At 39.5% G+C, this 26,503-nt stretch overlaps 2 protein-coding genes across 2 annotated transcripts in view; one reads left to right on the top strand and one right to left on the bottom strand.

The window, feature by feature from the left end:
- The window catches only part of LOC118823809 (protein unc-79 homolog), a 49,785-nt gene extending 42,128 nt beyond the window's left edge, over positions 1-7,657 (top strand). Inside the window, exons 43-51 of the mRNA XM_036593640.1 lie at positions 2,074-2,178; positions 2,266-2,343; positions 2,857-2,946; positions 3,280-3,455; positions 3,785-3,968; positions 4,655-4,858; positions 5,242-5,319; positions 6,760-6,801; positions 6,907-7,657. Of these exons, the coding sequence (XP_036449533.1) occupies positions 2,074-2,178; positions 2,266-2,343; positions 2,857-2,946; positions 3,280-3,455; positions 3,785-3,968; positions 4,655-4,858; positions 5,242-5,319; positions 6,760-6,801; positions 6,907-7,095 (1,146 nt within the window). The 3' untranslated portion in view covers positions 7,096-7,657. The remainder of the gene's footprint in view (positions 1-2,073; positions 2,179-2,265; positions 2,344-2,856; positions 2,947-3,279; positions 3,456-3,784; positions 3,969-4,654; positions 4,859-5,241; positions 5,320-6,759; positions 6,802-6,906) is intronic.
- A 3,361-nt stretch (positions 7,658-11,018) lies between these two features.
- Positions 11,019-23,807, bottom strand: LOC118823662 (proline-rich membrane anchor 1-like). Its single transcript, XM_036593394.1, has 4 exons — positions 23,121-23,807; positions 21,334-21,475; positions 17,601-17,727; positions 11,019-12,546 (listed from the first exon to the last, which is right to left on the bottom strand). The coding sequence occupies exons 1-4, from the start codon at positions 23,214-23,216 to the stop codon at positions 12,441-12,443; spliced, it is 471 nt and encodes a 156-aa protein (XP_036449287.1). The 5' UTR covers positions 23,217-23,807; the 3' UTR covers positions 11,019-12,440.
- Between the last annotated feature and the right edge of the window lie 2,696 nt (positions 23,808-26,503).

Below are 26,503 nucleotides of genomic sequence, written 5' to 3'. Positions count from 1 at the left end.
TAACTACCACACTAGAATGTAATACTATACTGTGTATATTACATTTACATTGCCTTTGTAACACATTATTCTTACCTTCAAGATGTAGGCCATTTGATAAGTAAGTATATCTCAAGATGAAAAAAAAACATAACTCTGAACACAAACTATTAATGTATTACACATTGATGTTTTATTTGAAAAGATTAAAAAAGTTTATTATTGTTCTTGTTTTTCAATACAAGCAAATGATAAATAGAATGAAAAATCCTAACAAATAATGTTATTCTTTTGTCACTGAATGTTTTTACATTTTGGTTTAAAATACAGATTATTCCAATTTGTTGCTTTATTCTTTAAAACTATGGCTTTTTAACATTGTGCCAACTATGTTGGGGCTGTTTGGCACAAGTGCACAACTTGAATTTTATCAGATGTTGAAAGTGTCTGTTTTTCAGCTAAGATGTTCAGCTTTCATTTGCTGCTAGTGTGGTAATGCTAATATATGGTATGTCTGGAATATATGGTCAAGAGTGAAAACTGCGCCAACCAACCCCGCTTTCCCCTGCTGTTATCTATAAAATTGGACAAACTAATATAAAACAATAGTAGCAGCCGTGAACAGCAATTGAAGCCTGAAATTTGTGCATATACATGTTCGTTCGTTTTCTAAGCAAACTTTAAAAGCCCAATATATCTTGACTCCATTTGAGAAAAGTAGATTTTTTTCCCAAACCATACGTTAAGAGGTTTCTCAAACCAGAGGAAGTGGTCAACTGATGAGCCTTCCATTCACACAGCTTATCTTGAGGCATATACACCACAGAGCTGCTCCACTCCACTCACTGAATATAAATCCACTCTTCCTCTCCTCTTTGTGAAATATGGCCTTCCTCTCGCTTTCTTGCTGCCTACCACTTGAAGAAGAATTCAATCAGTCCATATTGATTTTCATATTTTAGAATGCTGGTTTAGAGGCACAGGAGATACATCTGCCCCAGAGAGCTGCTGATGATATGATAAGTGAGGCCCTGCAGTAATTTCTTGTGAGTGTGAAGAGTCGTCCTTCAGATGGATCTCTGTAGCTTCCCACCTGTCAGCACTATGAGTTTATGCTCTCAGTATATCGATTTGTCTTGGACATGTTCTCTCTCGATTGCACAGCATTCATTTTTCATACGATGGGGGAATAGACTTCATTCTGAATGATTCAGCATCATAAATGTGTCAGGTTCGGTTGGCTACTCCAGTGTCACCTTATATGAGAAGCTCTAGGACAGTGACAGACTGTGTGAGGGCTGTTTTAATAGTAAATACAATGAGATAGAAGCCAGTTAATGTGAAGAAGTTACCATCTGTTCCATAGATGAGGACAGAAATCAGGCTATGTAAATTGGCTAATAGAAGCTAGTTGTCCAGCCAAGCTATTTAATAATACTAGCCCTTTGACACTAAAGCAAACACAGCTATTTCTGCCTTTAAATGTTTCTCCTTTAATAATCTGATCTCAAAGTGCTGTTGTTGCATCTATTATATGTAAAAAACAGGGCCTAACAAAGCTGAAACCTGTGTTTGTGTCCCAAACTGCCACTCAAAGATTTAGAGGACATTGTTTCTTATAAAGTATTTGAACAAACTCTTTTTGCAGCGTGGCATCCCAAATTGACCTCCGTAAGCATAACAGAAATAATGATTACAGTTGGGTTGTCCTCCGCCTATGCTTTGACCCGATGGGACTAAAACCGCTGACACAAAGACACAGATCTTGTTGCTGTGAGAAAAAGAGAGGGAGAGGGAGCAGTTGAGATGGTTTTTATCTGAGCTGGGACTGTGGCAGTAGAGCTGGGCCGCCAGCCATTCTAATCCGTTGGTCTTCAGCCTGGAATATGGATAGACAACATTACACTGAGCCGGACAGCGAGGGGAAGAGATAATTAGGGCGTAAGAGACAGACAGTCATGGAGAATAGACTGACAGAGATAGGAGGACACGAGTTCATAATCCTTGAGGCAAATTTAAAAAGGCAAACGCTGAAAAGACATTGAGGTTACCAGAGGCAAAGATTTAAAAAGTTTCTCTTCTTTTCTCCTGCAGGAAAGGGACAAGTTCTATATGTCCCGCATTGTCGTTCTGGAGCTGCTGCAGGCTTTGAAGTTCAAGTCTCCAATTCCTGACACTAATCTACTACTACTGGTCCAGGTAATTTGTGTTGTGATCTAGTTTAGAGGTGAGATATAGAGACAGATGTACAGTAATGCTGCCTCTCTATTTTCTGCTTTCAATAAGTTTGTATGTGCTGACATTGGAACACGGCTATCTGAGTCCACCATTCTGCAAAAGCACATGATCTCATCTTTACCTGGGGTGAGTGCTTTGTACATTACTTTAAATGGAAATAGACTGTATTTTAAGGAACGACATTGGCATCTTTAGTTTTGCACAGGAGCTAAGAAGCTAATGTACAGTTGTATGCAAAGGTTTAGACACCCCTGATAAAATTACATTCTGTTGATGTTCCTAGTAAAGATAAGTTACACATCACCAGAGAACACATTTCTGCACATTTTAATGCACAATTATTGTTTTTAATGTGGCCTGTGCAACAGTTATGGCACATTTTATAAGCATGTGTTAACTTATGTAACTCGAAAATCAACAAAACATGTAACTTAACAAGGGGTGTTAAAACTTTTGCTTACAGCTGTAGCTAACTGTAGAGTAAGCTTTACTCCAGCATAGTGCAATATAGTGCCTATATCACCAATATATATCAAACTGTGCACATTTTTTTTTCTGAATTATTCTTTTAATTACTTGATTATGTTACAGCAATAGGGTGCTGTTTTTTACATAGCTCATCTTTTTCTGTTCTCTCAGTGCACAACAGCGGCCATGGAGTGTTTGAGGCAGTACCTCAGTGAGCTGCTGGACTTCATCGCAGACATGCATACACTGACCAAATTAAAGGTTCAGTATACAACCTGCAACAAACAAAGAGCGTTGTACCACAAATATAAATACATTTTAAAAAATACTTTTTTGTATGTTCATGTTAGGAATTGTACGTGGAAATTCCTGCTAGACAAACTAAAGCATAGACTAGCATAGCTGGTAACTAGCAAAACCAGCATATGTTGTGTTTTGGGTGCCGGCATGCTAGTCAACCAGCATGACCGTGCTGGGTGACCAGCTGAATCAGCACCAGACCAGCATAAACCAGCACAAACCAGCTTGGAGCAGATTGGAATTCATACTGGTTTGGTTTTTACAGCGGGGATATGCTTTCTGTCCCTCCTGTAGAGTCATATGAAGGCCTGCTGTCAGCCCCTCCATGAGGATACTTTTGGCGGGAATCTGAAAGTGGGATTGGCCCAGGTCGCTGCCATGGAGATCAGTAAAAGCAATCACCGTGACAACAAGGCAGTGATTCGCTACCTTCCATGGCTCTACCACCCTCCCTCTGCTATGCAACAGGGGTAAGAGCACCCATATGAAAATTAATTATTTGGAAATATGACAGAAATGTGTTCCAACAGCTAACTAGAATATATTTTGAAGCATTTCCAATATGTTGCTGATTTACCCTAATTTCCCTGATTACCCGAATGCCCTAATTTCTGTAAGAGTATCTTCCCCACAAATGGAGAAGGAAAAGACCTCAATTCATACCCATGGTCATGCTATTTATACTTTAAAGTCATACTTTATAGTCGTATAACTAAAAGCTACCTAATGAGTAAGTGTTTAATATAGTAAATAATGACATATTTTATGTATGTTAATTGTTGCTCTCTCTCTTCCTTAGGCCCAAAGAGTTTATTGAATGTGTGTCCCACATCCGCCAGCTCTCCTGGCTTCTGCTGGGCTCTCTTACCCACTGTGCTTTGCATCAGGGCTCTACGTCTTGTATGCCCATTCCACTAGACGCTGGCTCACATATCGCAGACCACCTCATTGTAATTCTCATTGGCTTCCCAGAGCAATCCAAGGTACGGCAGTCCGTTAGTTTAATCTAGAGCTGGTTTTAGATGTACAGTATTTTCAATTCAGTTCCATTCAGTTAAATTCGGTTTTATTTATATAGCTATATACTTTTTTTCGATTCAAGTTCAAAACTTTGTTGTCTATCCTTACAAGACAGAAATTTGTCTTTGACGCGCTGCATCACATGCAACATCTAATGTACATACATAACATTCATCCCCTTAAATGCAACAAGCTGACCACAGTAAGATAATTTAACTTCCTTCAAAAGTCCATATGTATTGACTTATAGTGGTGGTTGTTTTTATTTTTATTTGCTATTTACTGATTAAAACAATTTGTAGCCATAAATGACTTTCTAAAAATATTGGGTTTGGTCAGTAGACTGTCTGATGGGAGCAGCTGAAAATTACAGTAAAGGGGATGTCTAGGATCCTGTATTATGGCATTAGCTTTTTTATAAAGCAGATTTGCAAATCTTATTTATATTAAACCAGGTTTAGTTCTTACTACAAAATAATATGATTAGCAAGTGAAATTATTTTCAGTCTATTCAGCATCTAATATTTCTTATTATGAGATTTTTTTCAGAATGTTTCCACAACAGGATATTTTTTGTGTTGTTTGTGCTGCTGAAGTTTATGAATTAGAGACTCTAACATTGATATTCCTCTCCTATTCTCTTCCTTAGACGTCAGTGCTCCACATGTGCTCCCTGTTCCACGCCTTCATGTTTGCTCAGCTGTGGACCATCTACTGTGAGCAGGCCGCTGCAGCCCCGGCCGGCCAGAACCAGAACCAGAATGAGTTCTCGTCTGGAGCCATCCTCACTGGCCTGGAGTTCTGGAGTCGCGTCACACCCAGCATCCTCCAGCTCATGGCACACAACAAAGTAGTAAGACCCTGTTCACTAAGATGTTTTTTTTTAGTTCACCATGTATGTTCAGCTTGTTCTTTGCATTGTGGCTTTTTACAAGCATGTTTTTGTGTTGTTTGAATCTATGCTGCAATTTGGATTGCACTGCATGTCTTTAACATCATTTGAGGCTGAGTCATGAGGGGAGACATCTGCTACTATGTGGTGTATGTGGCATCGAAGCACAGCTGACAAATGATTCAGGCTTTGTAATATGATCAATATTCGATCTGAAGGCACTTTCACACTATTTATTCTCTTTAGCTGTGTTGGGCAAATAATTAAATGATCAGTAGCATGATGTTATTTTGCGAATCACGAATGACAACTGTTCAGAGAGGCTGTGTTTTTCTTCCCTTTAGATGGTGGAGATGGTGTGTTTGCATGTCATCAGTCTGATGGAAGCATTACAAGAATGTAATTCAACCATTTTCGTAAAAGTAAGTTTGAGATTTGTTAGCTGTTAGTCTGGTCAGAAATGCCTGTGGAACTGAAAATGAATAAAAAGAATGCATTGAATTTGCTCAATATAAATGTGTACATCATTTCTTTTGTTTATTTAAATTTGGCAATAATCATTTTGTTGTGTTTAATTTACTTTAACACATTACCTTAATGCACTGTATTTACCTTTTTCATGTGGAAATGATCAGGTTGTTAATATGTGGCATGGTAACCGATTTTGTTACTTAAGATGATTTCTGTCTGTCTTTACCTCAACCTGTGACCAACAGTTTTCGGCACAGTGTAATAAAAATGCAGCATTTACTTAAACAGTGCATGACTACTGCAGATTGTAAAAATATAAAAAGAAAATATAAAATACAAACTCTCTTTAAAATCATTATAAAGTTCAGAATGTTTCATAATTTGGGGGTGCTGCAGCAGTTAGCCCCACTTTCCATGTCCCTGCATGGCTTTAGCATGTACAGGATGATGATGATGCATCAATCTACATATGGTTAGAAGAAATAAAATGGAACAGCAAGCAATTCAGTTTTTATTGCATGCAAGCTATTTGTTAATGGTTACATTTCATTTTCTTAACCTATGACGAAAGACAAATGTAACACTAGTGCTGCTTATTCAGTGAAACTCAGTTGAGCAACTTTTGGTCAATTTTGTGTCAGCTTTGTGAAAATATAACTAATGAATAATTATGGGGCAGTATGATAAAAGGGAGCTTTTTCTCACTTGTGTTGGGGGGACTTGGGGCCACTGTTGGTCTGGCAAAGCTGGCAGCTCACTGGCTTTTTGCTCAGCCTTTTACGGGTGGTCCACTGGTGTTAAGCAGAGTGTTAGGCAAAATGCCACTTTTCAGCACTCACTTTTCTTCCTTTTTCATTTTCTTTCATTATTCTTTATAAATTAGTTTAACAAATTATTTTAATTAAGCACAGTTTCAGCAACAACATTTCAATGAAGTCATTTTATATTAGGCCTAGTCATTAATTTATTGTTTGTAATATTTGTCTTAGTTCATTTTCCAAAATAAGATGCTGTGTGAATTTAAAATCTGTTCCAGGAGGTTAAAACTAGTTAGGCATTGTATGCAGAACTTGTTTTAATGCATAGATCCCTTTTATCCAGTGAGAAAAAATTGATCAACTGACCCCAAACATTTTACAGGGCACTAAGTCCCAGAAATGCAGTGATCCAGGAGAAATTTCAGAATATAGATTAGACCCTAGTCATTCAGTAAATGTGTCAAGATTAGATTTGATAATTGGGATGAGGGGGACATATTACCCTGGGTCGCTCCCCAAAGTTACCCTATACCATGGAATAAAGTAAATTCAGTGCATTACTTCTTTCAATGCGTATGGTCAGTTTTGCCTGAAACTATAATTAAACTGTCATAATCTTTACCTTTTTTTCAGTTAATTCCTATGTGGCTGCCAATGATTCAGTCCAACTTAAATGTAAGTATTCTGTCTGTCACACAATGTGATATAAATGAATCTGTCCAGACTCACGATAACAACAATTTCCAAGTGAGCTGATTGACTCTCTGTGTTGATTCGTAGCACCTATCTGCGGGTCTCCAGCTGCGTCTGCAGGCGATCCAAAACCGAGTGAATTACCAGTGTCTTCAGGGGTCTGGTTCTGGCTCCTTTCCCTTTGCCCTGCGCAAGTGGCTGCAGTGTACTCAGTTTAAAATGGCTCAAGTGGAGATCCAGTCGTCTGAGGCCGCCTCCCAGTTTTACCCCATGTGATGTGCAGCACAGTCCTATAGGAGCTTCTGCACGACCAGCGCATATCTGTCCTCCGCTCCAACCAGCATACTGACTCCAAATGTAGTTGTATTTAGCAGCTCTGCTTTTGTATCTATGGACTGAATTGTACTACAGTCTGTGGGTTTTGGCAACAGCAAACATACACTTACTAATACAAGCTAACTGTGTATACCTTCATAGAGGTCTTTATGTTCGCATGTAACTATCCTGTTCATGCATAAGGGAAGTGAGGTAATCATTATGAAACACTGACACTGAATAATAAGGTGTCAAAACAGCAGAACGTGGCACAAACAGATGCAGGAGTCTTCCTACTGCGTGAGTGCGTGTGTGCATGTATTTGTGTGTGCGTATGTTTCTCAGCCACACAGTAAAACAAGGTGTGAAAATCACTGGATATAATGTGCACACCTTCCATATGTATTAACAGAAGATGCGAGAATGGTGTTAAATCTAGAGGGCTTACAAAGATGAGTAATATGCTTATATGTGTATATTATGTTTACTCATTTCAAGTAAAAAAAATAAACAGAATACGTTTTCTTTACTGTACAGTGTGTCCATTTTATGACTGCTCATCAAACTGTTCTTTGCTTAAAACTTTGCCTTAAAGAGGCATTTAAATAAATATTGATTCAGAAACTACTTTAACCTTAACAGAGGAAAAATGTGTGGCTGCCAAAATAACATAAACCAAAGCTAATGGCCTACCTCAAACAAATCTAATTGGCCTTTGGATTTCCAGTATCCTCCTCCTCCTCCACTTTCGGGCTTCAAGATCAGACATATTGCCTCTATGCATCCACCCTAGCACAAATCAATCAGACCACAAACCAGGTCCAGGCAGCCGTGTAACTCAATAAAGCCTGACCAACAGACAATGGAGGTAAACAAGCCTGGTGAAACAGGAGAATAGTGGCCATTTTCACTCATTAATCAGTCCTGCCTTCTCAGAAATGCAGCAAACACAATTACAGCTGCCCTCAACCAAGTTTAAAGTGATGAAGTGTTCTGGCCAGGTCTCATTAGGTTACAGATAAGCAGCATCGCCCTTTTCAAGCCTACTTTCCTTCTGTCATCCACTTTCAAGTATTTTTGTCCCCTTATGATGTTTCTGTGGTTTTTATGTACCAAAACCATCTTAATTTTTACATGAAAATTTTACAACCTCTCTTTATCCTTTAAAATGAAATAGGCTGTTTTTATAACTGATGTATATAAATTAACTCTTTTCTACATGGCTGTCCTATATTGTGTCCACAGTTTCAACTGAGACACTCCTTATAACTTCAATGTGAACAGGTGGGGCTAATCCACTGTAGGCATAGCATAGTGCTTATACTGCTGAATGAGGTGAGAAATGACTTTCATTAGCTGGTCTATTATTCCACTTTCTAAATTCTGTATTAAATATATATTAAATTAGATTTTCTTTAACTATAAAACAAAACTCTAGGGAAAAGTGTAGTTAATGTGCTACTACAGTTATGTTGCATACACATTTAATAACTCTCACATCAGCATACACTGCAACCCTGGCAACACACCCTGCCCTCAAGCAAATCAGAGGATGAGGCACCCTTCCCATCGACCTCTAAGCCCAGCTCATCAAAGAGACCCTATCCTGCAGCGTGTGTGTGTGTGTGTGTGTGCATGCAATCAACTCCCCATGCTCAGATGCAGCATCTGCCAGACGCCTGCCATGGTCGTTTGAACTCAGAGCCCTTTCAAATATCTCACTCATTAAAAGCTGCTTATATAATCAGTCTCAGGAACACTGGCTCTCCTCTTGCCTGATCCTGCCTTACGCCACTGCCTGCCTCTCTTCTACACTCCAAGCAGCGTGTGGAGAGATGACCTGATGAGTGGGTAGCTGGAAGTCTGAGATTCTGAGAATCCTCAAGTAAGGTGTGGGTGGAAAGGTCAGAGTGTTTTAGGCACCTGGCTACTCACAAGCAACTGCTTATTCTGTTTCTCAAATGAACTTTGTTGGGTACACATTCCATTGTGGAGTGCTGGAGTTAACACTAAACACTGGGACTGTTATGGTTCATAACATGATTAGGTCTTTCAGGGGGTATATTTGGAGATTTAAATTTGCTCTTAAGCACTGAACTTATGATAAATACTTAACAAGTTTTATGTAGGTGGCCACTGACCTATAAAATAATTTGTGCATAGTTAGTTATGTTTGCCATTGGCGACAAGGACCAGTGTGTTGTGTTTTAGATGTTAGTATGCTGATCAGCAGCAGTGGAAGTTATAATGCTGATCACCAGCAAACTCAACATAAGTTATGTTTTGGATGCTGGCATGCTGGCCACCCAGCATGACCGTACTGGGTGAGCAGCACTAGATTAGCATCAGACCAGCATAAACCAGCTTAGACCAGTATGAATGAAAGCTTGCTTGTCTGTTATGTTTTTTTCAGCAGGGTCTACAAAACTGGTTCACCTGTTCCATTGGCTGACATCACTCACATGGCTACCAACATTGTCACAAATGAAAAAGTAAATTTTAATGTAAATTAATTGCTATAAACATTACTATGTGACGAAATGTGTGACTAGCACATGACTGTATCTGTAAACAAAACAAAAATGTTCATGAAATGACTGGAATTTTGCATCCCAAAAATCACAAGGTGGCCTAGAATAACTTCGGAGGTGTGCTGTCCAGTCGAGGTTGTTGATGCTGTATTGATACTATGATAGATTTCTTGGCATCCGCCCGTACATAATTCAATTGTCAGTTCAATACATATCTTGATGAAATAATTGTTATCGCAATTATTATTACAAAAAAAACATTCGCGTATTTTTTCATGTTGAATAATTTTTGGCTATTTTATAAAAGCTCCACTTTGTATTGTGCCTAACAACATCTCATACCAGTGGTAAAAACACAGTAATGCACAGCCTGTTGTGGCTTATTGCTTTAAACCTGTATGGCAACACAAACTCATGTCTGATACACAGCACGATTTGTAAAGCCAAGACAATCTTAAAATAAGACTGAATCAATTAACAATTTAAACTGATACAAAAGCCAGATCTTCACCTTTGGATGATGAATTTTGAGCATATACATTAGCTACAACATGTAGGCTTGACCAGAGATATAATGAGACATTAATTTTAATTAATTAATCAGTCTTTGCAGAGACTCTAAGGTTCAGAAAAATACATATTTCTGTTATTTTTAGTATGAAAACTATTTTATAGTTAAGAATGGAAATCTACCATGTTCTACCGGCATGTGATGCGGTTAATCAGCTTAATTTACAGACATATCCTTTACAAAGCTTTGCCTTTTCTCCCCACAGCAGTCAAGATGCCACAGCAGAAAATTTGCCACTGCAAGGAGCTTTCCTGACTCAGATACAGCCCAGCCCTTTCCAACCCGTACAGGCTTGTCACATCAGTTTTTTTCTTTAGCCATTTAGAGTGCTGCAGGCCAGACAATGCATGAATGTTTAAATTGCTCAGAGTGCCACATGATATTATCCTCAAGTGGCACATTTACAGAAGAGAGGGAGCTTTCTTAGACATATTACTCTCATCCACATTACCATTCATTCATGTTTCTTTAATTCTTGTTCTGGATGCTGTAGGAGACAAATGATGCTTTTTTTCCTTATTATTTGTAAACTTCCATTTGTACATTACCGGGTACTTTCCTTGCTACATATTAAGCCTGGTCTCAAATGAAATTCTTACAGTTACACACCAGACTTAATCTGTGGCAGGGAAACTAGCCTAAACCATAATTACCACTCGTCAGACTGTCTCTTTCAGTTGCAGTAGTTAACACTAAGACTGGGGTGCTTGGTACAACAAAGCATATTCACAAAACATACATTAGCCTTCATAATGTATCATTGAACTAGAACCACATTCACATCAGATTGCATTGTTTTATTTCTACTATGTATAAACATATTCAGCCACTCTGTATGAGTGAGTAACAGTCCAGAAGGCAAATATGCTGAAATCAATATTTACATTCATGCATCATTCCTTCTCTTTTGTACATATAATACTTGTTCAGTTATTTTAAATATAGCTTTCTGAGATTTTCTAGGATACTCTTGTTACAATGTAGGCGAAAACGACCTTTCACGGTTTGGGCAAGTAGACGACAGATCTAGACAGACAGCACTTTGACACAAAACACGATGTTTGAACTACTGAAACAGAACTGTGTCATTGTAATGCATATCCCAAGGCTCATGTTTTTTTTCACTGTAGCAGGATATTCATAATACTCTTGTTAAAGCATCAGCAATGTTATAGACATTCATTATTCATCTGGTGACAGCCACACAGTACATGAAACACAGCTGCACTTCTCACAATCATTCATATAATATGGCGGTGTTCATCAGACAGCTTAAAGTAGTCGTACTATTGCAGAAGGGCCCTTATCTGGTGGCTTGTGGAGGGAACAATTAGCATGTAATCACATCTGAACATGACCAAGTGCCTCCTGCGCAACTGTCCATTGTCCTTGTAATCACTAGAATTTGGCACAGACAAGGGGGTTGTTTAGCATTGTAGCCTTGGAGAGGATATGGTCTCAAAAAATGGAATGTTAGTATCACTGCACATATGAAACCACACTACACCACAGAAATAATGCAAGGGAACACTGGAAAGACACTCCAGTGTTCATCACAGAATGATGATGTAACATACTTTGCGTAAGTGTAAGTGCATAGGCATATCTCAATGATACAAGACATTGACTTTTATATACATACCACAGTCCAGTCTTGGTTGTGTATGTCAACCAATCTATAGATGATTGTTTGAATACAAACTTTATAGGGAGGATCTCTGGTAGGTGTCCAGGATATACCATGCTAAATAGTTTTTTTTAAGGTGTTCCCAAGATCTCGCTGTAAAACGTAACTCCTCACTGCATGGTTTAAAAAAGGAAATAAATAAATAAATAAATAATAAAATAATAAATATATAGAAAAGGCTACAACTATAAATTACATTTTTTCACACCAGTGCATTAAATGTAAAATGAAGCATCTAGCTTAGTATGGTGACAAAAAATTCATAAATAAAATAATAAAAAAATCATGCAAATATTCTTCAGTGTCTCTAAGCCACAGGTTGCGAGTCAATCTCTTTGAGAGTACACTGCAGTACTGTTACAGCGCAGCCTGCACTGTTTAAACACATCAACCTTGTTCATTTCCTCTCTTTTCTGCTTTGACGTCGGCCGTTCATTTGCTCTGCGTTCAGTCAGAGGATGCAGATGATGCTCCAAAAGTGGCCAGTGATCTTGTTTGCATTTAGTCTGTGTGTATTTTACACTACAACATTATTAGTGGCAATGTTTTTGGTCTTTTTCTTGCGGGAGCTCATGGCATATTCTCCACGACTGGTCCCGTTCTCCTCTTTTCTCAGTGGTTTCCTGCAAAAAGTAACAGAAAGATTGTTCCTTGACCCACAGTGTTCAGAAGACATGTACACGTGTCAAAAAAAGGACAGAAACAATTTGTACAGAGCCAGGTCAGTGAAATATTTCCAGCACAACAACAAAAAGATCAATTTTCCACTTTCCCTCTTGTAGTCCTCCTACGGTCTCCCTACCTCTCTAACAAGAGAACAAGGAACAGAGTTAACTACGCCCACATGATGCTGAAAATCTCTTGGTCTGTGTAAGACAGTATTACTCAACATGGCCTATTCATGCACCCCTCTGTCTCCCTTTCATTACCTCACTGGTTATTATATTTCTCCACTGCACTGTGTCTTATATGTGCCAGCAAGTAGTCTTTTTAGGCTTATGTAACACAGAATGGAGCTGAATACAGTCAGTGCAGGCATTGTTCCTTAGACTACTGTATACTTGCTCTATTGGTGCTTAGGTCCCTAAAGGTACATCAGGACCCCTGTCTTTGTTCCTCTTGTGACAATGTTACCGCCATATCACATGAGAGCGAGTCAGTCATGCGAGGCCACAACTTTGAGCTAAATTTCAAAATCTCCCTGGGTTTTAGGGGAAAACGGAGTCCAGTGGGAAGGCATTTAAATCCCAAGATAGTTCTATAATTGTGTACAGAGGGAAGCATCTCTAGGACAGCTGTCTCAAACATGTGCTTTGGTCCCTGATGGGGGATGGAAGTGGGCATCATTGAGCCATTAGAGGCTCTTATTAGCTTTTGTATGCGCCTGCGTGGCTGTTGGCAAGTTGTCATCATTCCCTACCTAAGAACTTCTTCATTTGGCAGTTCAAGTTTTTTTTAATTAAGTAAAAAAAGTTTTTAAGTTTCTGCTTTAGATTACATTGTTAGTGGTTAAGAGTGAAATGCTGAATATCAGTATAAATGTGAGAATATAGATGAAATTTAACACTTTAACACTCAATTATGTTTTAGAGCCTGCAGACTATGCTATACAAAGCTAGCTCATGTGTACTGTAACCTGTTAGCCCTAATACATAATTCAATGTTTAAGTGTAATTCCACCCAATAGCTGTAAACAAGTGACATATAATGAAAAAGGCTTGTATAAAGATATGAAGAATCTCAGATTGTATACAAGAGAAACTGAGCCTTGATTAACTAAATATGTAGCATGGCCTAGGGTCCATGGGCAGCCCATTTGGGCGTCCCATGTTCCTGGTACCACTGTGGCTCCTCAATAATAGATGGCAGCAGTTGACACATGGCAGGTGGTGACACAACACTTCACAGAATTGATAAATATTTTATACCAAAGCTGTTCAAGTGCAGTGCACATCCCCGTTTGAAGTTTTGAGGAGAACACTGAGACCAGTACAAGTGTTGTACAGTTTAAAACATGCTGTAATGGTGTAGACTAAGTGGCTGGAAGATTCTGCTGTAAAACGTGGCGAGGCGGTGAGCACACTCAAAGAGAAACATACAAATTAAAACTGTAGTAGTCTTTATTGGCCACATAATTGTGTTGGTATGGCTATCATAGTCATAGTCTTTGTTTTTAATAATTAAAATATGAGCTCTTCATGCCAGGCTATTTATACTGTGCACATTCTGTTTATTTTCCTCTGTTTTCCTATGTTGTCTTGTGTATATGAAATTCTCCAACTGCTTCCCTAAAGCTGCTGTGCCCTTCATTTGTTTGTGAAATGAAAGCACTGAGTAAACATCCATTCAGCTTTTCCAGGATTTCCTCCGTGGTGATGTGAGCAGAATTTATTTCCACTTAAGCCCTCTTTGCCAGTGATGGATGACTGGCACAAATACAGATAAGGCTTGCAGTCTAAGTCATCAGAGGCTGCTGCGGCAGGGCCTCCTTTGGCAACGGCATACGGCAGCCCTGGCCCTTGGCCAGTCTGTTCCTTTGGGGAAGCCCAGTACTGAGGGGCTGAGGAGACGATAATACTGTCTCCTGGTTGTTACTGACTCAGACGTCTCACAGCCAACGTTCAATTACAGTTTTCCAGCTTTTTCCTTCTCATTATCCACTATTCTCTTTCATTCAGAACTCTAGCACTCAAGCCTTTCTCAACATCCCCGAGCCTAATGTTTCGAAATGTGAAAGACAATCTTTAACAAGTGAAAAGCTACAAAAAATTTTGAGAGATACCACATCCATGGATTTTCTCTCAGGACCAGGATTGATTTTACTGACTGCAAGTCATCTCCAGTTTTGTTTCATTCTTGTTTGTGACAATCTATAAGTCACTATGTTTCAATTGAAAAGTAAAGAGTACATCACTATAGCATGGCCCGATCAATTTCTCTCCAATTCAAGTTCATACTGTACTTCTAATGCAGTTTTTCACCTTCATATTGTGTCTCAAATGAAATGCTTAAGTTTCTTACCCATTGTACCTGTCATATTGCGTACCTGACAGAACTCGCGTCTTTTATTGGATGTGAAATGTGTTTTCCTTTATTGGAAATAGGATTGCTGTCAGATTGGACTGAGTGCATCTATCCCCTGCAACCGGATGGGAAAGTTGAAATACAGCTGAAATTGTGAAATGGCCTTCCACTGAACCAAGTGATGCCAGAGTTACATTCGGGTTTCCTAAGAAAGCCACTACTCTTGGGCTCTTACTGGTGAGCTCTTACTGGTTTAAACTTTAGGACACGACCTGCTCGCATGTTTAAAAGATGTTGCCTGCGACTGAATGACTGGGCAGATTAATTCATAAATAATGACTTGAGTTTGGGGCCGCAGCATCCATCTCACTGCAATAACACATTCTTGCTAGTGTAGCATTAAAACGAGGATGCCCCCTGGCTTCAGAAGGCTGGAGAATTGCCATAATGAATTCCAAGGCCAGCCACTCATTACTTCCGCTGCCTGCGTTTGCCCCTGCCTCTTTGCAAACACAGGGAACATGTCCCTGCTGAGAAATGCCACATTAAACCTTAGATGTTGCACAACTGATATGGACTCACAGTCTTTCTTGTAGAGTGGTGTTTAGTAAAGGTCACTATTCAGTTTGTCATCTGTAAGTAACATAGCAAGTAACACAGTTTAACGACTGCAGTCAACAAATTAATCTCAGTCATGCCATTTTGAATATGGACAGATGAAGATGAAGTACAGCTTTCAGTTCATATTTCTTGGCAGGTCTATATAAGTCAAAATGGTAGAAATTATCTGCTTAGGAAGCTGGTAGTCATTTGACAGCAGCTGAGAGTACAGCTATTAATAAGCTAAAGCTCACAATTATTGGGAAGTAGCCTTGATTTCTTTGTGATACAATACCACTTACATACATAGAACCGCAGTACTTTCTTGAGAGACACCAGACACCAGCAAATCAGTCACATAGGACATTAAAAAAACAGGTAATGAAAGTGGGATTCATGCGTGTTTGGCAAAGTGCTCCACAGTGCATAACTTCCTGGTCCTAACACAACCACAGCGGGCCAGATCAAATTTAGCATAATGCATCAGTAAACGCATCAATTACACCTTGTCTGGAAATCAGACGTCTTAAACAAAGATGCTGAATCCTCTTTTGTGTTCTTTCCGTGATATGCCAAATTAGTTTCTAGAGTTCAGATGTACCTGATATTCCTCAGTAGAGAAAGACACAACGTTATTTTTCTTATTCACTGCCGTAAAAAAATTATTAGAAATCATTGTGACTGCTACACAACCTCTTATGAACAGACTTATTTAGATTATTTGATGAACAGACTACCCAGGCATGTTGCAAATGTTAGGTAGGACTTTTTACTAGGGATGCACAATGATATCAGATCCATATTGGTAGATACTTGCTCACCATCGGACAGAAGCTTAGATCTGACTATTATTTTAAACCAATATCTGATGGTGCATTTAGGTGATGCTAGGCTATTATTGCTACAATGTCTGCATTATATTAATTTTACTGCATTTCTAACCCTATACAACTAAGTGTCACATTTGTCTGTAATGCTAGTCCAGGTGGATTTACTCCCAATTTCTACATTTTATAAATATTTATGTATTGGTACTGGCATCAGCAGATATGTACATGAAAAATGTTGGATGTCAGCATCAGGTGACATTTCTGAGCTAATTTTTAAATGTTCTGGATGTAATAAATCAATAGCCTAAAATATTCAAACCTCCATCTTTGCAAACATGTCCAGTCACATTACCAATGCAGCCAGTTCATTAAACAGTCTATAACATGAACATATCACAGTATGTTCATGTTGATAACCAGCTTATCCTTGAGATGCGAAAGCACTCAGAGCACCTTCAACTGGCCATCTTAACACAGAGGCTCCATCTGATGATTCAAAAGACTCAAAATGTCTTCTACTGACATTAAAAAACAGCCATCATGTGGAATGAAAAATATCATTAATAGGCTGTAATCAGGCTATTAGCAAAACCCTTAAAGATTCAAATCCTTCTAGTGTATTGAATGACACATACTGAATCTCAAACAAGAATATTTTTTCTTCACCACTAATTCGCCAGCTAAATCAGTTCATACAAGGGCTTATTTGAGGGATAAATTATCTAAGTGGTGGTTAAGGTTGGGTGGGGCTTTCTGTTGAGAGATAAGTGATGCGAGCCATGGCATTATCCAGAATCTGCTATTATCAATTGCAAAGTAAATTTTTTCAGTAATCAGATGTCTTTGCAAAACTCAAGACATCTGAAGACTATCTTGTAGCCTACTAGGTGCTCCAGCTTTGAGTTGACTAAACCTGCATTTCTCAATCCTGGTCCTGGAGGCCCAGTGCCCTGCACTTTTTAGTGTTCTCCCTGACACACGTGATCCAACTAATCAGCTCATAAACAGCACATTATTGAGTTAAGATGGGTGTGTTAACGCAGGAAAAGCACTAAAATGTGCAGGGCAGTGGGCCTCCAGGACCCTGGGTTGAGAAAACCTGGACTTAACCATGCATGTTAATGTGCCTAATAACATTTAGTAGCAGTTTGTCACCAAAATGTTTAAACAGGTGTGAAGAATACCAATCAACTACGTAAAACAAATCAGTGAATTCTGCATACCTTTTAATAGCCTTGTAGCAGATGATGAGAGTTAAGAGTAGAAAGAAAGCTGAGGAACATCCTACTGTCCCAACCACAATAAAGTCCTTCCACCAGGGCCTCAGCAGGGGAACCGGAGGCTCAGCCACTAAAAGAAAAACAAAGCATTAGACAGTGTAAATGGCATGGGTTGGTCAAGAGTTAATCAATTTTATATATATTTCCATAAAACTTTCAAGAATTTCAAGCAATTTATCATAAATTGTGCTCTCTAACTCCCTTTCTCTGTCTCTGTCTCCCTCTCTCTCTCTCTCTCACACACACACACACACACACACACACACACCTAAACACACATACTCACAACCAATTTGTCATGCACACATACATGACCTGAACGGAAACCAGCCCTCTTATTCCATTTACTCAGTATATGGCATGAAGTCATAAATCTTTTAAAAGAGGCTGGGATCATTACAACCACTCACTACTGAATTACTTACATATGTAAAAATTGTAAATTTTATTGACAAATGCTATTTTCATTTGCTATTATTACAAGTCAGTTATTATTATTACAACTAAATAACACAATAACGATCATGTCTCAGTGTCAAATGTACAGTGCAAAAAGTCAGAGACCGCCCTTCATTCCTTTTTTAATTTCCATTCCATTAATTTAAATGACATTTTACAGTACTGCTAAACAACTAACGACAGTGGCAATAGCATACACTTGAGAGATTAGCACTGCACACAATTAAAGACTGTAGGTGTTAATTTAACATCAATACTACAAATAAATACAAAACAATCTGTTAGGCAGCAAGAGTAGGAGATACATATGCAAGGGTTAAACAGAGGCAGGAAGGGAAGGTAAGAGAAGGTAAATGAGTAGAGTCAGGGAAGCTCTCAGGATTTATTAACGTAATTGGTAGATACAAAGATTAATGTCCCATTGGCTGAAGACATATCCTTTACACCCAGGTTCAACATCCTATCATTCTTTTGAATTATAGGATTTGCATACATAATTGCTGCCTTTGGTCAGCAAAACAGTGAATAGTTGCCAAAGTGAATACATATATAGACACACATACGTATATATACATATATATATATATACAACAGCTATTTTATTCTCTTCGTTCAATCCATAACAGTTTTACATTCTTATTAAAATATTTGGTTTTACACAAAGTTGAGATCCGGAGGGAAGACGTCTGGTTGGATGTAGTTTACATTGGTTGAACGGTAATTGAAATTTCATGTCATACAGAGCTTGTAGGCTACTCGCTGATATACTTAGCTTGCTAGTCAGACTGAGCAACATAACTTTTTGGTTCATATGGCCAGCTGAAGCACTTTAAGAAATTAAAAATTAAGACTACATAAAAACAACAGAACGTAACAATTTACCTCTTGCAAGAACTGCGTAATGCTTTGCGGCAACATGTCACACATCAACGATTATTTTTCAGCTAGCTATAAAAAGCTAGCTCTGTATTCCCAGCATGGAATAATAAGAGATTAAAAAAGGATGCAAGACAGTCTAACAGGAAAAAATCAGACAGCAGAGCGTTCATCCCTGCCAATGTTATTTATGAAAGATTGCGACATAGGCTATAAGCTTATTTGTGTCATCCCTGTCTCATGGAGATTTTCCAGATGATAAAAGTCCCGTTTCAGGCTAGCATGCAAAGAAATAAATTCATCTCACACCAAAAAGTTTGGTCAGTCTTTGTCAGTCTCATGCCAAATAAGCCTTGAAAGTTTGCAACCTCCTGTAATAAAATTCTGTAATATTACTCTACCTTGTAAGTTAACATGGCTCTTTCTCTTCTGATGTTGTCTTTGCCATTGTTGTGCTGAATTCCGACTCCCCTTCACGTGCACGCTACAGACAGATGCTATAGATTACATTTGCGATTTTGGTTGTTTATATGTTGTGTCCATATGCCTGTGTTGAGCGTGCATGCAAAGGGGAGTTGAATTCTGTATACTTTAGCTCGTCAGCAAACGCATTTTTACTGCTTTCCTGTATTTTTACAACAGTGGTGTAAAACTGAATTATTCCCCAAAGCGTAAATGTCCGGTTCCCTTAACTTTGCTAATGCTTTTTGTTATAACCTACACAAACATACACCACACAGTTTCTTAGGTGTTTTCTGAATTTGTATAATATACAAAACTCACACACAATCATACTTCATACATATTCATTTTTAAAATACCTCTGGCTGTCTGTATAAGCTCATCTTCAAAAAACTAGACTGGAATGTTGGCCCAGTTCATTAGCCCCCTATCTGTATCAAACCCCTAATTTAATTAACTCATCTGAGTTTTAATCAGGGGCTCCTCCAGGGGAAGCTGACTAAAGCGCCTGGCAGAGCAGCAGGCAAACATCTCACAAGCTGCTCCAGGCATATGGGGAACTCCCCAAGGTCAACCGGTGCGTGATTAGCCCACTGTTTGTGCACTCTCCCGCAAGAAAATACTTTTAATTTTGCAAATCATGCCTCAGCACAGCTGAAGTTCTCAACGAATCAAACTTTTTAACACCTCAGCAAAGCTCTCTATTAGCCTCCTAACATATCATTAACCTTTCCAAATGCTGCTTATAGACTCCATATGCATAATATTGATTCTTTTTTTCTGCAGGCATATATCAAAAGTATTTCTAGTCATAAAAACATATGACGTTTTATTGATGAAAATATGAATAGTCTGCGACTGGGACTGGACTGCAGCACAGTTCATCTCTCCTCATTTTGCAATCTTGCTGACAGGGCCAGTTCTGAACATTTTAAGGCCCTAAGCAACATCCTACGTGGAAGCTCCATGCCCATCCCACTCATTGTATTTTGTATGCAAGAATAAAAAAGAATTGATAATTAATTTCAAATAGGAAGTTTAAGAAAAACTGAAGGAAATACAATAAAGCAATAACTGACTATATACAAAGGAAATAAAATCTATGAACAATTGAATTGTTCATGCAATAAAATAATTGAATAATAATTAAAATAAAACATACCATTTCAATTTCTGCAACCTTGATTTTTTTGTTGCTAATATCATCCCTGTTGAAAATTCCAGCTGTTGGTGGCTGGTTCCAAATCGCGCAATCTGATCCTTGATGGTCATTAACTAGACCATTGCTTGGGACGCACCAATGTGGGAATTCTGTCCAGTGCTGATATTTTTAATGTACATATATGCCGATGCTGATAACGATACATAAACACTTATATGATGTAATAATTAGGGCTAGTGGATTAGTATTACATGGAAATCTAACATTTATTTCTATTGGGTTACAAATGCAGTAAAATCTGAACCTCTGTCCAATTTTTTAAAGCAGTTATCTACTCATGCTGATATCAATATGATACAATTGTGCATCCCTAATTATTGCTGGTATAAGATGGTCAAGGTGGTTGACTACCTGGACATCCAGCTGGTGAAAACATACCCTGTGCTAGTCAACTGGTCAAGCCGGTTAAGCTGGTAGACCAGCTGGGTCAAGAGTTTTTTTCACCAGGGTTGACTGACACAAACCATTACAGATGTGAAAAAATGACATACTCACAGGCCCATTTCAACTCGGGTGACCTAAGCAACTGCTTATATCTCTTGTAGCAAAAAAAGCCATGCATGCTGATTCCAATTTTAGCCCTACATTTGTGAAGCTGTTGTTTGCAGTGTTGTCTGGGTTGTAGAAATCTATCCCAGGTATGAGAGCAGCCCCTACCTGTGGGGATCAGTAGCCGAGGAGGAGGCGGAGGAGGAGGTGGGGGTGGTAGAGGTGGATAGGTCCTGCAGTGGCAGAGTGACTGGCACTGCTCACCTCCTCTCTGAGTGCCAAGCTGTGAGCATGACCTCTGAAGCTCAGCCTGAGAGAGAGAGAGAGAGAGAGAGAGAGAGATAGAGAGAGAGAGAGAGAGAGAGAGAGAGGGAGAAGCAAACAGAGAGACAGAGCTTGAGTAGGTGGGAGTAGGAGAATATGCATGAGTGAAAGATGAAGAGCGATAGATGCAACAACAGACCATGCACGTACAGCGTGACATATTGCGTGGGCTGTGATGCACTGAGAGGAGATTTACTATGATTGCCCACATGATGGAGGTGTGACCACACAATCCAACTGTTGATAAAATCTCAAAAAACAAAAAAGAAGACATATGCTCGCATTGATGAATATGATCATTTGGCTCCACACAATTCCCCTGCATTCACTAGAATCAAAATAAAAGTACACTGAAAGAGCTTTGCCTGCAGCCACAGTCAAACCCAACACACCATACGTTCAGGACTGCGAATAATCCCGCTTTCTGCAAAAATCGCCCACCCACAGAGTGGGCTTTTCTATGCCTTTAGGACTGGTAGTGGGTGGGCTTTGAGACATGGGGAGAATACATTACTCTTGATCCTTAACCCCATTACTCGCCTGCAGGTTCTTATTAGTATTTGCGTGGGCATTGGTGTAGAGTCTGGAAATATGTAAGTTGAGCTGAGATGACCCAAATGATAGGCCTTTGGTAATTATATTTCTTATGTTTTAGCACCATTTATCTGGTTGGGAAAATAGTGAAAACAGTGTGTGATTTTCACACCAGTCTTGCAGTTTTGCCTTTAAGCCTAAGAAGAGAAATATTCTGGTCATGGCATGATGCGCCTTCATCAGTAGTTCTAATCGTGGTCCTGGAGTACCCTGTGCTCTGCACATCTTGATGTTTTCTCCTTGTCTGACTCACCTGATCCAACAAGTCGGCAAACGAACAAGGCCTTCCTGAGCTGGGTATGTTGGAGGAAAACATATTTATTTCAGGAAACACTGGCCTGTATGAATATTATGAAGTAGAGGTGGGCGATATGACCAAAAGTATCACAATAGCCTACTTCAAGACATTTTCACAATACATTTAACACATCACACTATTTCGTTTTTCTGAGGTATGATAAATATGAACAGGCAAAAAAGAAGCAATAGTACCAAAATTATAATATTATCACTTACTTATACAATGTTTTGCATATTGTGCTGCACTAAATCCAATTAAAGAGGCCTAATTATACTCTCTTTGTAATAAAACATGCAGTTTCAGTGTTTTTTAGGTACAGACAATATCTGATGTGCTAAGAAAATCACATTGTAATGTGACAGTTTATCACAATAATATTGTCATATTGTTCACCCCCACTATGACTATGGACCTGCCATTAGCATCTACTACATCTGTTTGTTTGTAGGAAACCCTTGACACCTTTCAAGACTAGCAATTCTAGATCAACCCAACTTTGCACATCGTCCCAGAATCTTCTCCATCTTCCGGCAGCTTTGAGAAAGTTAGAGTCTTCTAAAAAGTGAGGTTTTTCTGGCAATACCACTGCTTCACTGCTTCACGTATGCGACCAAGCAAACTACAGTAACCACGTTGCCTCCTCTCAGCTCTGCAGGGCTGAATCCCAGTGCGTGCACCACGGACACGGTGCGCAAAAAACTTCACGTGACAGTGGAGGAGAAGAAGCAGAGCTTACCTGGCACACCAGCAGAAGCGACGAGAGAAAGCAGTGCCCGAAAACAAACGGGCACAGGCGGAGTGTGAGGGGTGCTGTGTGTGGAAGCAGCAGCATTGATCCTCCTCGGCTCTTCTCGCGCACAGATCAACGTGGAAGCAAACGGAGGACGCATAGGACTGGACTGGACTGCTGGCAGGGACCTCGTCCGTTCTGGCTAGTCCAGCAAAGGGCTCAGCTGGCTCCTTTCCGTCCAAGTCTTCATGCCAGCGGTCGACAGCATGAAAGACTGACTGAGAGCAAAGACTTTGGACGTATTTTGGACAGTGTCTTCTCTGGAAACTTTCCTGAGTTCAACGCCGATCACCACGTCCATGTAGTCCCATATTCAGCCCCGTTTTATTTCATACGCATGTGCTCCGTCCGGCCCCAGTGTCTCTCCACAGCATCTTCGTCCCTAGTCCTGGCCAGATACGCACGAGGCAGTCGAGTGGTCAGCTGCACTAGGTGCATGCATTCCACCCTCTGCGTGCTACTCCACAACTACGCACCCGCTAGTCCTGCCCCTTCTGCATCAAAGAGCCAGACACAATCGTTCGTTCGCTTCATACTTTGTCAGGCGGAGAGAAGTAAACAAAACCAAACGCCAATCAGCGCGAGATGCTCGGGGAAAGTTCATGAAGCGTGGTTGGATGCTCCTCTGGATGTTCCTCTCTGCGCAGGACTGCTGTGCTGGAGCTCCAGGGGGAGGGTGATAGGGAGGGTGCAGAGAGAGAGAGAGAGAGAGAGAGAGAGAGAGAGAGAGAGAGAGAGAGAAGTACTTTTCAGCTGGATACCTATGATGTAATATTCATACAAGCTTTAATAGAAAGCAATAGAGTAGATGCAGGTACATCAAATAATAGGGGAGACGTTGTTATTCCAGTTTCAGCTAGTGTACCAATGCATTCTTACCAAATGAGAAAAAGGTAATCCAGTAAATAGGCTAAATTAAAGGTGAATTTATACAATGCTGTCAGGCGTTGTATATGTAACCATTTCATGCAACAACCTTCTGTTAGGTAGCATTTAGAGGCATTAAAACTTCACACTCCTTTTCATATCAACACCAATGTCAACAACTCGGACTTGGTCCATTTGCTAGAGAGGAGCATTTCACATCAAACCACTCCGAATGACCTTGTTTACATCTTAATAATTTAAATGCAGAAATTTTGAAAAAATCAATTGAATTTCCCTTTTAAGTAATTTAGTGATTTGTTCAAGACAGAATCTCCAAATGCCAGACTACGATGACATAGCAAGTATGTTATATAAAATAATTGATTTTAAATTTACTGAGTGGATTCAGATACTGATTAGCAGAAATTAGAAATTAGCAGAAGGAACTGCTATAAATAAGCAAAGCAAATAGCTTATTATAGTAATGGAAAATTGAATGAAAGAATGAATGCCACTGAGGGCTTGTTAATTATGCATACCATGTTGCCTAATTGCTCATAATATCTGAGTCTACACTGTTTTATCTCTCCCATTGTAGTGATATCACATTTGTTAGTGTATGTATAACAGCAGTGGTTTTAGTTTGAATAGATGGGTAACGCTAAGCAGTCCTGAGTGATATGTGGGGCACACAGAGTCTCAAGAAGCAAGATCAGTCTTAGAAAGTTGCGTAAGTACTCTGGCCCTGTGCTGATATTAGCTGGAGACCCGCTCTCTGTCAGCTCCAGTATGTCATCTACTCACCATTCTTAGCATCTCTATAAGCTGGAGAAGAGGCTTAAATGCGCAGACATTGTGTTACAATGTTATCATAAAAAGAACCTGCTGTGTATTAGTCAGGCAGATGTATTTCCGTACATCTCTATGAATACAAAATGCCCATAGATAAGGAACAGCTATGGAACAGATACTTCCTCTATATCAGGTGTACTCTTGCAAGAAAGCAGATAGACCACAAGGATTATCAATGGAAGAAACCCTGTAGAAACCTTCTAGTACTCTTTCTCTATAAATACTATTAAAGAGTGGTTCATCCTGATGCTAAAACATTGCCTAAAGCATATCCAAAAAACCAAATCATTCATGTCACATCACATTTTCATCAGAACTTGGGAACATGAGTTATTCAGCAGTGCCCTGATTCTCTGTAATGGAGTGGCGAGGATATTAGAATACACCACCACTGTGCCACTGTTGTAACTTTAGTTATAGTGCCAATAATTAAAGCTATATTGGTATCATTGATCATTGCAATCAATTATGGACATAGGTGAAAAGGTAAGATACACTACATGTTTAAAGGTTTTTAGACACCTGTTCATCCAACATTTCTTCCGAAAACAAGGGTGTTCATTAGGGAGCTTCTCTCACTTTGCTGCAGTAACAGCCCCTACTCTTCTGGGAAGGCTTCACACTAGATGCTGGAACATTGCTGTGAGAATTGGACGGCATTCAGCCACAAGAGCATAATTAAGGTCAGGTACTGATATTGGATGATTAGTTCTGGAAGACAGATGCCACTCCAACTCATTCCAGATAATGGGTGGTGCTCCATCACTCTAAAGAACTCGGATCCATTGCTCCATAGCCCAAAGCTAGGGGGGCCTGATACCCCTCTGGCCCAGTGGTTCTCAAAGCAGTCCTCAGGAACCTCCATATGGTCCATATTTTTGGTCTATCCCTACGTGTTACAAGTTGGTTTGGGGCAAAAATGTGGGTAGTCTGAGGGTCCCTGAGGAACGTCTAGTCGATGCTTGACATTGGGCATGGTAACCTTAGGCTTATGTGCAGCTGTTCCAAAGCAGCCCATTCTATTTACAATGCTTGTCTACTAAGAATATACAAGAGTTTATCTGTGTTGAAATTGAACACCTATGTTAGCAATGGGTGTAGCTGAATTTGCTAATTAGAAGGGGTATCAACAAACTTTTGACCTTTGGGCATATATTTGGTCGATTCTATGCTTAGTTTACACTATTTTCTTAATATAAATCTTTATACATCTTACACATCTGTGTAATATGCTAACTGTTAACTGTGCTAGCTGTGTAATATGCTGAGAATATTACACAGATGTACAAATCTCCAAGTATGCATCTAACTAAAGTAACTGGCTGCAGTTCAGGGCCGAGATGAAAAGAGAAGCTGTGCTTCAGCTCACAGTCATAATGCTGCCAGGGATACTCAGCATCCATAACCAGCTTGCATGTTAAGAGGCATGCTGGCTTCTGTTCAGCACGGGGGTTCATGCTGCTCCTCACCAGATGTCATTCTGCTCTCCTCCCCTTCACCTTCTAGAAAGACAGAGCTTAGGGCACAAGCTAAAACTCAGAAAACTCAAACCAACACTCCAGCTCACTAAACTGGGTCTCATTAGTTAAATAGCATAGAGAGTACTGTAA

The sequence above is a fragment of the Colossoma macropomum genome, unplaced genomic scaffold (assembly GCF_904425465.1).
Source record: "Colossoma macropomum unplaced genomic scaffold, Colossoma_macropomum, whole genome shotgun sequence".
NCBI classification, from domain to species: Eukaryota; Metazoa; Chordata; class Actinopteri; order Characiformes; family Serrasalmidae; genus Colossoma; species Colossoma macropomum.
The sequence above is the reverse complement of the archived record's forward strand: the minus strand, read 5'-3'. Positions and strand labels throughout refer to the sequence as shown.